The sequence below is a fragment of the Notechis scutatus genome, chromosome 2 (genome assembly GCF_049901735.1).
Source record: "Notechis scutatus isolate UNSWTSFEM ecotype Mainland chromosome 2, rNotScu1.2, whole genome shotgun sequence".
NCBI classification, from domain to species: Eukaryota; Metazoa; Chordata; class Lepidosauria; order Squamata; family Elapidae; genus Notechis; species Notechis scutatus.
This window is the reverse complement of record NC_142010.1, coordinates 195,865,589-195,879,165: the sequence shown is the minus strand read 5'-3', so window position 1 is coordinate 195,879,165 and position 13,577 is coordinate 195,865,589. Positions and strand designations below refer to the sequence as shown.

The 13,577-nt window shown below is 35.6% G+C and overlaps 1 protein-coding gene across 29 annotated transcripts in view; it reads right to left on the bottom strand.

The window, feature by feature from the left end:
- The window catches only part of PTPRD (protein tyrosine phosphatase receptor type D), a 1,313,296-nt gene that overhangs the window by 158,129 nt on the left and 1,141,590 nt on the right, over positions 1–13,577 (bottom strand). For 17 of the 29 annotated variants that reach the window (XM_087957701.1, XM_087957705.1, XM_087957708.1 and 14 more), the window contains 4 exons: positions 6,211–6,399; positions 4,242–4,259; positions 2,510–2,620; positions 1,273–1,284 (listed from right to left, as the gene is read on the bottom strand). In XM_087957701.1, coding sequence (XP_087813827.1) covers positions 1,273–1,284; positions 2,510–2,620; positions 4,242–4,259; positions 6,211–6,399 — 330 coding nt within the window. The remainder of the gene's footprint in view (positions 1–1,272; positions 1,285–2,509; positions 2,621–4,241; positions 4,260–6,210; positions 6,400–13,577) is intronic. The other 12 variants (XM_087957712.1, XM_087957716.1, XM_087957728.1 and 9 more) reach the window with 3 other exon arrangements.

Below are 13,577 nucleotides of genomic sequence, written 5' to 3'. Positions count from 1 at the left end.
GGGTTTTTAAGGAGATAAAATAAGAAGTAGGAAGTTATTGGATTAAGTCTAAGGTTGTTATGAAGCAAGTTATGGTGGTGAAGAAGAAGGGAGAACAATAAAGCATTCCAAATTCCATAGTTTTCACATAAAAGGAAAAGAAAAGTAAGTTGCCAGGATTAAGGATAATGTTAAAAGTAGCTCTATGTGTACAAAATGAGGGATATTAGTATCTACAACACATAGCAACAAGGTACTGCATTAACAAAGTAATCAGCATTTAAGCAAAGCACGACAGCAAGAAAATGATTAAGAATCAGTGTTCCTGCTTCATTTATTCTGTAAGTTACATTTGTATATTGCAAGTGTTGAAAAAGGAGAAGCAACAAATCAAGGCCTTTTGTTCTACAAAACACTACATCCTTTATTATGCCAGCTTTTTAGAAAATAAGCTAAATTGTACCTCTCAGTGATAAAATACAATAAATCAATGTGGTTCTGACTGAGAGAAATTGACACCTAAGTCCTCTCATTAAGAATGGGAGTTATGTGGGGTCTTTTTAGTTATTTATATAGGGAAAGCCCTAACTGGATCAAGACTATAAGCTCCAGACAAACATGTCTTTAATTTCAACCTTCCTACTGGATTGAATAAATAAATGTCTATAGACATAAAAGAGGCTTACTCTGATGGCCTCATGAGTGAATGGGAGGGGCACAGGGAGAAGAAGGAGCCAAACATGCCTTTAAACAGCCAATTCACAAAAAGTTACACAAGCATGTAACAGGCAATGCAGACTCTGTAATTCCAAACAGAGTAATTTGGGGTTGTGGCGGGGTGAGGGGAATGTTTTGCTTGTTTTTAAAATAAAACTAAAACACAAGAGAAGTTTTAGTCTTCATGCTTGAAGGAGTGTTTGAAGGAGCAATTAATTGCAGGAAGTCATTCCTGGATCAGCAGGCATCGACAACATAAAAGAAAAGGAAAGAAAACTGGAAGAAGGGAGGAAAAAGCAGGAACACTGACCAAATTCGCAAGGCCTTTAGCATTCAGGAGTATTACCTTTGTTGGTCATGCATCCAGACTTTCATCTTCTTTGACCATGCACAACAATCAGATACCATCACACATTAAAAGCCATGACCAGGGCATTCTCTGCTTTAACGTAACACTAACTTAAAAATAAAAATAAAAAGGCCACAATGCAACTACATTCATTTCATTTGTATTCTTTGTTATTGGTTTAATTAATAGTTTTGTAAGGTGGGTAAAAAAGTAAAAAACACACCAACCTTCTCGCAGCTCTGAGGGATGTAGGGGGTTTGATGCAGAACACAATGAAATGAGGAAAGGAGAAAAACAAGGGAAACACAGAGAGAGTAAAAAGGCCATATCAAGGCTTTCAATGGCTACTTGAATATCTTTTACTTGCTCTAGTCAAACCTTCCTACCTCAGTTCTGTTAGAAATTTTTCATAGCTATTACGGTGTTAGAAATTAGCATTATTTGAAAAAAAAAATCCCTTCAGATAACAATGGCACACATGCCTCATGCAGTTTAATATTTTCAAAAGGAAAAGGATTAGAGAGCTTTCTAAGAAGGCCATAATCATTTCTGAATCTCTTCTCCCCCCTCCCAAAAAAAATTAAACCATAAATACTTTTGAGGAAGTTGTATATTATAACCCCCTGACAATGTCATGAGGTTAAAAACTGTGTTTTAAAAACAAAAAAAATTATCCCTTTGCCTTTCTAACCTACCCTTCCATTTAGCACTCTCGCTTTGCAGAAAGATATTACAGACTCAGATAATATAAATTACGCCAAGAAGATACAAAAGGGAATGTTTCCATTGATCTTTTTTTTTAAAAAATAACCCTTACATGGATCACCATTTCATATCTGCTAAAATTATGTTAGTTTCCTCCCCTTTCTTCCTCTTTTCCTCAAAGAACAGGTTGTTCATTAATACATTGCTGTGGATTACATATTTCAGTTAATATTTCAAATTAAATATTGAATATATGGGAGAAGGGTTGACAGAAAAGGAAACCACCAGAGTCTTTTTCCCTAAGAATTTTCAAACTAAAAACTTTTCTTTTTAACAGAGGTCACATGGAAACATACCTCAATACTTTGTGTTTCAATTACAATTAAGTTAGTTTCATAGCAAGCAATACTGGGAATTTAAATACACCAAAATAAAGAAAAGAAGGAAAAACAATAGAAAAAAACCCCTCAAATTAATACAACATTCAAGTAACTAGTGCAATGCAGGAAAAAGGTAGAAGTCAAGCTGTAAAAAAATACAAATATACTTACAAACTTTAAATCACAGGGATGTATTAGAGTCAATTGTGCCTTTCTTCTTCCCCAAAGTTTTCCACTAAGCCTTTAGACCATTTCTCTTACTGCTAAGTTTTCCCATAATGCCTTCAATACTACAAGTTGCTAAAAGATAAACCTCAAGAGAATCTTAACACCCCTGAGCCCGAATGAAGAGTTGATGCCAGGGTTATGTCATTCCTACCTCTGACATAAAGATTGGCAGGGGCAGAATAGCGAGTACCCGCAGTGTTGGTTGCAACACACTCATATTTGCCTTGGTCAGATTCTTCACTCAATTCGATTTGGAGGGCACCTGTATGGATATAAAATATATTCCCAAAGAAATTGTCAAAAGGAAAGTTTTTCAAACTCCTAACAATACACCGCTTAACAGTAATGAAAAACCCTGTAAGCGAAGGTCCACTCAACGTCGGTTCATTTTCTCGCTAAGGTAACACAGACAAAAAAAAATGATGTGATGAAAAAAACAAGGAGATTATTTTTTTCACACCATCAATACTAAAACAGGAAAACAATCTGCATTTAGCAAACAATTCTCTAGCATAATACTTTTTCTCCTAGACTATTATAATGAAGATGGGTGAGACTGCTTCAAGGAAGTATGGCTTTAAAATAAAACAAAGGAGATTAGATTATCGGGTCATCATGTTTGCTTTTACTAAATTCTACTTTGTGTGTGTGCACGGTAAAAGTAATATAAAAGTGTGGAACTTGGCAAAAAAAGGGCAAGATGGATTTCAAGAAAATCTTCTTCTGAAGAAGCCCAAAAATGTGCAGCAAGTACAAAAAAGGCTGCTTGAAGTGAAAAAGGAAACAAATTAGTTATTTATAGTAATCAAAAGAAACAAAACTCCCTTAAAGACATGCAGATTTGTAAGAAAAAGAAACACATTCAGCCACAATTTACAATCTTTTAGTGCATTTGCTGAAAAACAAGAGGATTGAATTAGAAGGCACCAAAAAAAAAAGAAAAAAAGAAAAAAAGTTTAAAAAATAAACAAAGAAGAAGCAACCAACCACTGCTGAGGACCTCAGAGTGGCCCCCCAAGACACCCATCAAAATCCACGAATGGGATTAGCAGTGTGGTGTCACAAAACCCAAGAAAAATAGAAAACAAGAATTACAAAAGACATGGACAATGTATATAAAATGATTAAAACCCAGCAATATACCACATACCATTAAGAATACTCAATTATCAACATTTCAATTTTCAAAGCCTGAAGATCAGAAGGATCGAAAAATCCATTGAAGAGTCAATCCAAGAAAAAATACATATTGTATTAGGAAGAAGAATGTGTTTATATATAAATATATAATTGAATTTAAAAGAAAAAAAGTCTACTTGAACAAAAAGAAAAAAGAAACCCTTTTTAAAGACAAAGTTAAAAAGAAGATATTCCTTGTTGTCTTCTGCATGTCTGCAACTGTTCTCCAGACCATCTTGGCTTGGTCCAAAAAAAAAAAAAAAAAAAAGAACAGCTAAGGAAGAAAAAAAATGATCTTTTTTTTTTTGCTCCAGTTGGACCAAAAAAAAAAGAAGAAGGAAAGAAAAAAAAAGGTAGAAAAAGAAGAAAAAAGAAAAAGAGGGACAAATGATACGCTGTGACTGGGTTGTGGCCTTAAGACCTGGATATGCTTTCTTTGAAGCATATCACAAAATAACAAACCTTTTTTTCATAAAGAAAGAATAAACGGAAAAAACACATTTTTAAATGGAAGGTGAAAAATATGTCGGGGGAAAAAAAAATCACAAGATGAAAGTCACTGACCATAACTAAATAGGACAAAAGGAAGAAATAAAGATGACGGATTCAGATGATGCATTTATTTTTTTAAATGACAATAATGAAAAGGATGGGAGGACAGAAAGAATAAGATCATTCTGTGAACGTTAGTTCAGCAATCTTACCTCTTATTGGTGTACCACCTGGGTAGATAATATGAATGCAAATAAGATTAGAAAGAAGAAGCATTAGTACGAGAAGAAGGAGGCTAGGGCTTTGGAAGAAGAATCAAATTAGAGTTACAGAATTAAATAAGGACTTAAAGGAATCTTGATTTATACTGTCAAAACAGGAATATATTTAGGCATAATAATTAGATTATAAAAAAATAGTATACCAAAATGGGAAGCCATCATCTTTGGAAGTGGGGTGAGGTGACGGGGCAGGGGAGTTCCTTCATTCATACAAAACTTACATTTGGGATTATTGAAGAATAAAATATATGTCTGAAAGCCTCCAAAAATCTTTATAATTCTACAGTTAATAATAACAGTTTAGGGAGTGAAACTGGGAAGAAAAAGAGGAAGAGATACTGGAGAAAGAGAGAGAAAAACAAACAGAAAGATGGGGAAAGAGGTTATACTAAAGACTATATAAAAATAAGCACTGAGTTTATTTGCATTTTTTTTAAGCTTATACTACTATAACTACGTGACTTTTGTGTTTTCTTCTTTCTCACTGTGAGTTTCTATACAACAACATTTCTGTGAAGGATTGTGTGTGCACTATTATCACATGTCTGGTGACTACCCTGTTAGTAAAATGCATGCCATGCATTTTAAGAGTAATAATAAGCATTGTAATACCATAATTATAGTATTCTGCATATGAAAATTAGTGGGGGTGAAGTGCGCTTCAGAACTAAGCACTTACCAATAGATTCTGGAGATTTAAATACGGAGAGAAGAGAGACAGCATAAAAATATTATTATATTCCTTATAATTTGGTACAAAATCTTTCAAGTTAATGCTTTATATATTAAAGAATCTATATCACATGTGAAAATCACTTCTAGTTTTACATTAAAAGAGGTTTACTCTACACAATTCTGCTGATAACAAGTATAGAAGTTGGCAACAAGACGGCTTAACATCATCACAGGAGAGTCAGAGAGGTCAACGTTCTGGGAATCAACTGATTTTATAGCATTATTATTTCTGAAGTAAGCAGCTTGTTACATTTCCCATCCCTTATAATCATATATTTTATATGGGGAAAAGCATACAACTTATAAACATTAGTTATATTATTATGAAGCTGCATGAGGAAGAGGAGGGATTCCATCTGGTAGGGAAGCAGGGAAAGAAAAAGAGTTGCTAAAGCTGGACTCTACACGAAAAGCAGGCTTCTGTAGATCCAGATACTAAGGAAGTTCCAGAATCACTACTGTGGCTAGATACATCAGAAAACTTTTAGCCAATTCATAGTAACAATAATGATAATCATAACAATAATAATCTCTCCTTTCAAAAGATATCCCAAGGATCGTTATTATCGTTGTAGTGTCACTTAGATTTTTTTTTTTAAATGTCGGTTAAAAATAGTATATACAGGAAAAAAGTAATGTGTTTCATGTATCAGTGAATGGTAGGAAGATATGTCCCAACTAGCTAATCTTTGGTGAATTTCAAATGTTGAAAACAATTCACAAAACACAATTGTTATATAGTATTTTAAACATCAAAAATTACAAATTTGGGTTGGATGAGTATAATCATTGGTACTCCTTGCATATCCTGAAGCCCAATGCTGATGGTAATAATAACAATAATGAGAGATAAAGGTAGAAGAGAAAATGGATCTGTCAAATACTGCTGAAAAGCAGTAAAGAAAACAACAACAAAAATTGAAACTACAGTCACAGCAGTGAGCAATGTGGAATAAACAGAAGCTGCAAAACATTCTGGAAATAGACTATGGCTACAACAGAGATATGGACGACACGTTCAACAGCATAAAAAAAGATAAGGGAATAAATCACAACCCCAAAAATAAAACAAACACGCAAATAAGGAAAAAGAACAGAAACAACAAAAATAAAATCCAGGAAAGAATTATTTAAGGCATTACTGAAAACAGTAACAACACCTTACCTGATCGTAATTGCTTAATGCGCCCATTATTGTTGCTTGTATCTACAGGTAAAAAATCTTTGAACCACGTTATTTCTGGATCAGGATTGCCGCTGGCTGCACATAACATGGTGGCTGTTCGAGTGCGCTCAACCACCTTTAACTGTGGTCCCATATCAATGGTGGGAAAACCACGTGGAATTTGATCCTCTGGAAAGAAAGCAGAATGGGGTTTATATAATTTTTATTATGAACTTCAACTCTTTTACAGATGCATTTCAGATTCTGTGTATCTCATGCCTATTTTTAATCAAATTTACAGTTTTTTCTTTATAAGATGGTAGGGGTACACTAAACCATGAACCAAAATAATTTCAGCTCTAACTCTATTCTTCTTAATCTGAAAAGATCCTGATTTGTTTGCAGAATTTCTAAGAGAAGGCAGTTAAAAGTTTTCAGAATCGGTATTCCTACAAGGATATGTTGTTGATTTAAAGATATAAATTATAACTTCCACTGATAACAGTGAAAACAGTGGGGAAATGAAAGCTCTGTACCCAACCCAAAATCTATGTAAATTTTTGCAGCATGGTCCAAATAATTTGGTTTCTCATAAGCAGTTAAAGATACAAAGCTATGTGACATTTTGAGGAAGACAAGTTTCCTAAGTTTAGTGAAACTTATTTGTGATAAAATTTGTACGGGTAATTCTTAACTTATACCCACAACTGATACTTGATTCTCAATTATTGAGTGAGGTAATCATTAAGTGAGACATTCACGTCAACTTTGTTCAATGACCACAATCCTGGCATTTCTGGTTGTGGTCATTAAGTAATCTACTGGGTTGTGAAATGGACCAGACTGAAGGAACTGCCTGCAGAATGCAACTCCCTCTGTGTGTGGAAGTGAACTGTTCTGGCAGACTATGGGAACGGAACACAGATATTTGGGATCTGACCTCTGCTTCTGCTTCTGCACCCCACTGAATTCAGCTCCTCTGGAGATCCATTTCTATCCCAGCCATTGAGATTGAGCTCTCCTTGGAAGGCAGTCTCTGAGAGGACTTCTTCCTCTCAGGCAGCAGCAGCTTGAAACTTTCCCTGCTGCTTTCACCACTGACTTTCAGAAGAACTTAGCAGAGAAGATTGCAAATGGAGATCACATGATCATAGGCCACTTGGTAACCAGTTGTTAAGTGTAAACAGGTTGCCAAGCAGCCATATCATCATCATATGACTAGTGGGGAATAACAAGATGTTTCACAACATCCACAAATTCCATTGAAAAAGTTTCAATTCAAACAGACATTAAATGATCATTTGTTTCATAAGTTGAGGAGTAGCTGTATAAGATAATGCTGTCAATGGCTTATTTTATTTTAAAGAGCACTTTCCATTCTATCGATAGAAACCTTTGTTAGATCAAAGAATATTTTATCTATAGACTCAAGTAGGCAATACCTTTGGTTATTTTCATAAACTGCAGCTTCCAAATAAGCATTTAAAAGACTGTAGCTTCAATTTCATAAACTATAATCCTATTGTGTTTCCCCCAAAATAAGACCCCCCCCCCAAAAAAAAAGCTCTGGGGATGGGCGTAGCCTGCCGGCCCCTTGGTATAGCACAGAGCCTGTAAGTCCAAGCATGGAGGCAGAGGTGGAGGGAAGACAGGAGATCTAGACATGCTGCATGACTGCCTGGGTCGTGGAAGGCTTGTGCAGCACCACTGGCAGCAGACAGACGCAGAGACACTGGTGGAGAGGCAGGCGATCCCAACATCCCACATGGGCACCTACCCGGCTGGCCACGAGCAAGTCAAGAGACAGTGGGATGGAATGGGAGGTGTATTGGGATCACCTGCCTCCCCCACTGCCTCTGCCTGGCTCCACCGCACATTTTTCGCCCAGAGAGAGACAAAGCTTTGTCTGTTTGCAAATGGGATGCTCTGTTTCAAAGCGTCCATTTGCAAGTAGATAAAGCTTCAAGTCTCCCTCATTTCTCCATCAGGGCAAAAAGTATTTGGGCGCCTATGGGTCTCTTGAGAATGGAGTGTTTTGCCTAGCTGCATCGCTTGGCCTTCAGTGCTGCGCTTGTGCCGGAAGAAGTGAGCTGGCCGCCATGTAAGCGCCTGCTGCACATGACTGCTGGTTCGGCCACCACCAGGCAGTTATTGCGACGTGGAGCCATGGGGTCCTGAGGTAAGCCAGTGTGCAAATTAGACAGCTTTACCAATCCCACCTCACAGCAGTGGCACTCCAATAATTAAGACAGCCCCCCAAAATAAAATTAAGACACCCCCAAAAGAAAATAAGACTGGGTCTTATTTTCAGGGAAACATGGTATGAGTTTATCAGAATATCTGTTTTTACCATTTAAATTCCACAGCAAACTATAGCAAACATCAATTGTATCTCATAACATGTTTTTCAAATTATTTCTACTTTCAAAATCATATGTAATTTGAAGAGCTCTTGCAAGAGTATAACATTAATAATAAGGTAGTGCTTTGTCTGGTTTAACAAGCGCAACCAGAATAAGAAAAAATCAAAAATAGTATTCAGATGTGCATAAATGTTGCTATTATAATCTAGAAATTACATTCAGTAATTTCTCATTGATTATAAAGGCGTTATTTATTTTTCTTTCAAACACACTGATTTCCCCCCAAAAAAACTAAAAGAAAACAGGAGAAAAGATAAATAACTACTGTGAACTGTGCACTATTTTATTAAATATGACTAGTATTGACATGCTGCTTTTAAGGAATGAAAATAATTTATTGCAATCATCAACACATAATTTCTTTTGCTAGAAAATGGTATGAGCATTCCACATATTCCTAGAAAAGCTCTCACATGCATTTGAAAAAGTTAAAAGTGATATCCTGGGAAACTTGACCAATTTTTGCATTTCTTGATAGCTTCCTTCTCTCTTAGGGCTAGGGAATCCGTGACAACACGACGTGTGTATTTCTATAGCAGAATGGTATTTCCATCTTTTACAAGTGTGAGCTTACTTATCTTTACCAATATGCAAGCTGACATTCTTATGCCATTTTGTATTGGTTCTTGCCAAAGAAGCCTACATTTTATAACAATTTATAAGATGTGAAGTTTTCACCTTGGGAATTACTGATAAGATATGACTTATGCCATGCTGAAGTCGCACTCTAAAGGTATTTGCATGATCTTTCTGTTTCCCATTTCATTTACAAAGGATATACTTGTTCTCCCATTTTCTTATAAACATTCACACAACCAAGATAATATGTCTTGCATATGACTAGGGTAAAGAATGAAAAAGAAATCCCCTTTCTTATTTTTAACAGGGACAATTAAATTCAAACCATATGCAAAGATTCCTATGCATAAATTCCTATGCAAAGATTCTGTCTGAGTACACACACTCCTCATTAAATTTCCACGAGGAACATTATAATCTAGCAGATTGAAATAGTCAAGAGTTGTTATACTTTGACAGTTGTGGCTTGTTTCCAATCTGGCTGTCAGGTATTTGGCAATAAAACTTAGAATTCAGCATAAAATAAGATGGAAAGAAATAATGAAATTTGTAACAGCACCGCTTATCTCACTTATCTCAGTGGGCATAAGTTTATATGACATTAATTGCTTTCTGTTCTACTTTAAATGTATTAATTATTTCTATAAAACTTTTCCAATTTGATGGCACAATGTTTAACAGCATATCAGACAACATGAACAATCACATCAATCAGCAATTATTGTGCAGCAACAACCTCTTTTTAAAAGATAAAAAGTATTAGTAACAATACAGTAACAGCTTTAAATTTCAGAATCAAATGACAAACATTTTTCCTTGTTCATTAGCATGCACATTAATATAATGTGCATCCATGTATTCATCAGGATTTTAAACACAATATTCTCCAGTTTTCATTTTAATATTCACTTGTACTCAATGAGCTAGCCCTTCATCAATATTTTAAATCAGGCATTACTTTCATACCTTTATCACACATTGTCAGGCAAACAGTCAGAGTATGTCCTTGTGCAGAGGAATTTTTTTTTAAATGTCCACTTTAAAATATGTTTATGATGGTAATTATAGGAGGTCTGACTGCATCACAGTTTCTTAGCGTTCATAAAGAATGATAGTATCAATTATGTTTTGTTGCTATTTTTTTAAATATTCTGTTCTGGCACTTATTCCACATGATTTTATTATTGTCAGAGTTTTTAGGGAGTTTTTTACACCAATTATACTCAAAATAGCAAGACAGCTTTATTATATTTTTATTGAAAAAAGTCTGCAATACCATGTTGCCTAATTTCAGGCAGAATTATTCTCTTCATTATCAAAAGACCACTAAAAATATGTGATATAAAGCATGTTTTTTACATTTTTACAAATTAATCTAACTAATGGTTCTTAAATTGTCACTGTGTATGTGTATATAGGTGTATATGTGTATGTGTTTGCACAAACCAACACAATAATAATTTTACAATCCAATTGTAAAGTGTCACTAGTAATTTTACAACCTAATACGTAAAATATTATTAGAAATATGACCTATAATTCAAATAACAAGGAAAACGTGTCCAGCAAGAAATCAATTATTTTTCCGTTAACTGTAGTTTCTGACCACAGAAAATGTCAAGTGAAGCAACCAAGTTCTACCTGTGAAATTTGCTGTCTCTCAGAGTAAGATGTGAAAGTATTTTTGATGTGGGAGTGTGCTACTGAATTTTAGTGATTAACATAGATGTTGTTTGAAATAAAAGAGGGGTAATTTGACTAATTTAAAAATGTGCTAAAATACGTGTTTATTTATTAATCAAAATACTCAGATATTCTATCAACTAAATCTAGATCTTTCGGGGTATTGATGGAAGATTCAATGAAACACAGAAGGGTATGAGAAGGAAGGAGGTTGCTTGAGAAGCTGAAGACATGCAACCACTACACTAAATGTCTATATTGCACACACTTTGCTAATGGCCGCTAAAGCATGGATATAGATTATGAAAAAGTGCATTTTGCTAGCTGGTGCTGTAAACATTCCAGATCTGCCTTGCTAGGAAATAAGCAACATGAGGCTCAGGGGGTCAGAGAATGAATGGCATGCAGGCAATAGTGTTGGTGATCTTATCAGAAGATTAGCAAAAAAAGTTTTGGAGAGTAGTGTGTACCATTTTCACTTACATGGATACTACACATAACCTCATATTCCCATGTCATAACTGAGTATGTAAAGTACTGTTAAGCAAGCATTTAGTTTAATCACTAAAGTAATGCATTTGAGATATACTTTGTTCTGAATTGTCCTTGGTAAGAAATCTGTATAGAATAGAATGATCTTTTCTCATATTCAATCCAAGTCACCTTGAGAAACAGACATTCCTTTACTCTGAAATAGTATCAGTGACAACGGGTATAAAGAGAGGCCGCTTAGTCTTTGATGGTCTCTTTCTTGGCAGGAATCTTTAAACCTGGATTGTGATAACCTCATTCTTGCAGGAAGGTAAAGCATTCTAACATAAGACTGGATTGTATTCTGTAAAATCCAGTGACATGAGGCCATTAAAAAGCAATAACCTATATATGTTAATCAAAAACCTCCATTGGCTGAAATTTTAATGGAGACCTATAATGCCAAATCAAACAAGCATTTCCAGCTTAATATAGAATGAGTATTTTGATTAATTTGTACAGTAGCTGCAATGGTGCGATTCAACTGGTATAACAACTGGTTCGGTGAGCATGCGCTTTGCATTCACACGCGCCAAACCTGTGCTTTGTGTGCATACTCTACATTTTAAAAAGCCCATTTTCAACTCAATTAGTTACCTTCTGCTGCATTCCTGGTGAGTAAAACAGCTGATGCCTGGCAAACCGCTCTGCTGTGCAAATCAGCTGTACTAAAAAAACAGGAAATAAAGCACAGGAAAGAGCATGGGCGGGTGGGCGGGGCCAAATGCTCACCGGAACTACAGATTCGCTCGAACCGATAGAACCCCACCCCTGAGTGGCTGTCAAAATTCTGCAATGCAGCACATTCAATGGAATACAATTAATACATGGAAGCAAGATCAAAGATACCTTTGTGATTCCACAATACACAAGAAGGTCAACATATAGATGTAGATATCTGACTAAAAATGTATAAATCGACATCAACAGGAAAGCATTAAGTAAATAAACTAGCTAGAAATATATGTTCACTTGACTAAATATTTGATTGTTAATATTTTGCAAGACAAGCAAGTGAGCTTGTACCTCAAAGCAGCATCTTTACACAATTATCTTATTTGTCTATTAATAGAATCTTCACTTAAAGAATAATTGACTAGGGGTGTAACCATTTGAAAAGCTGTATGTTATAGCTCAGCTGACATTTATATTTAACTTTACTTCATGGCAGTTACATTTCCATGAATTGAAATTCCTAATTCTGTCTAGATTTTTTTTTTCATAGCTAGATGTGGTAAAATAACCTGCTGTGCGTAACTTTAGGTTAAGTATTTTGTCCTTCAAACTTCATGATTTAAAATTAGTCATTAATATAGGCCTTGCTTATATAGAATTTAAATGATTATTCAAGCCAATTTTCATCATCAAATTGCGATCAAATTGGTAATGTTGATTTATTAAAGTTTAACTTATAAATGAACTATGTAAGGTTGCATGGATATTTTATTGCAGAATGGTAGGACATTGGAGAGGCTACAAAAGCACTGAAGCACTAAAAACACCTCTTTTTAAATGATGTTACTCACTCTAAGCAATAAAAAACCCTTTAATGTAGCAACTGCTTCTCAAGTAATTCAGATAGAGACCAAAAATAATAATAATCCTAATCATGTTTTAATATATTTTTCATTAAAAATGCATCACATACTCCGTTCCCCTGAAAATAAGACCCAGTCTTATTTTCTTTGGGGCCCTGAAATAAGCACTGGGGCTTATTTTCGGGGGTTGTGCAGTGGCTGCCAGCTCACTTCTTCCAGCACCAGCATGGCGCCGCAGCAGGAGGCCGAGAAATGCAGCTAGGCAGAACACTCCATTCTCAAGAGACCCATAGGTGCCCAAATACTTTTTGCCCAGACAGAGAAATGATGGAGACTTGAAGTTTTATCTGCTTGCAAATGGGCACTTTGAAACAGATTATCCCATTTGCAAACAGACAAAGCTTTATGTCTCTCTGGGTGAAAAGTGGTGAGGCAGGCGATCACAACACGTCACCCATTCCATCCCACTGTCTCTCGACTTGCCCATGGCCATGCTGACCAGGTGCCCATGTTGGGTGTCAGGATCGCCTGCCTCCCCCACTGTACCTCGGCCTATCTCTGCTGCCACTGATGCTGCACAAGCCTCCCTGAGCTTCCTGCGAGCCAGGCAGCC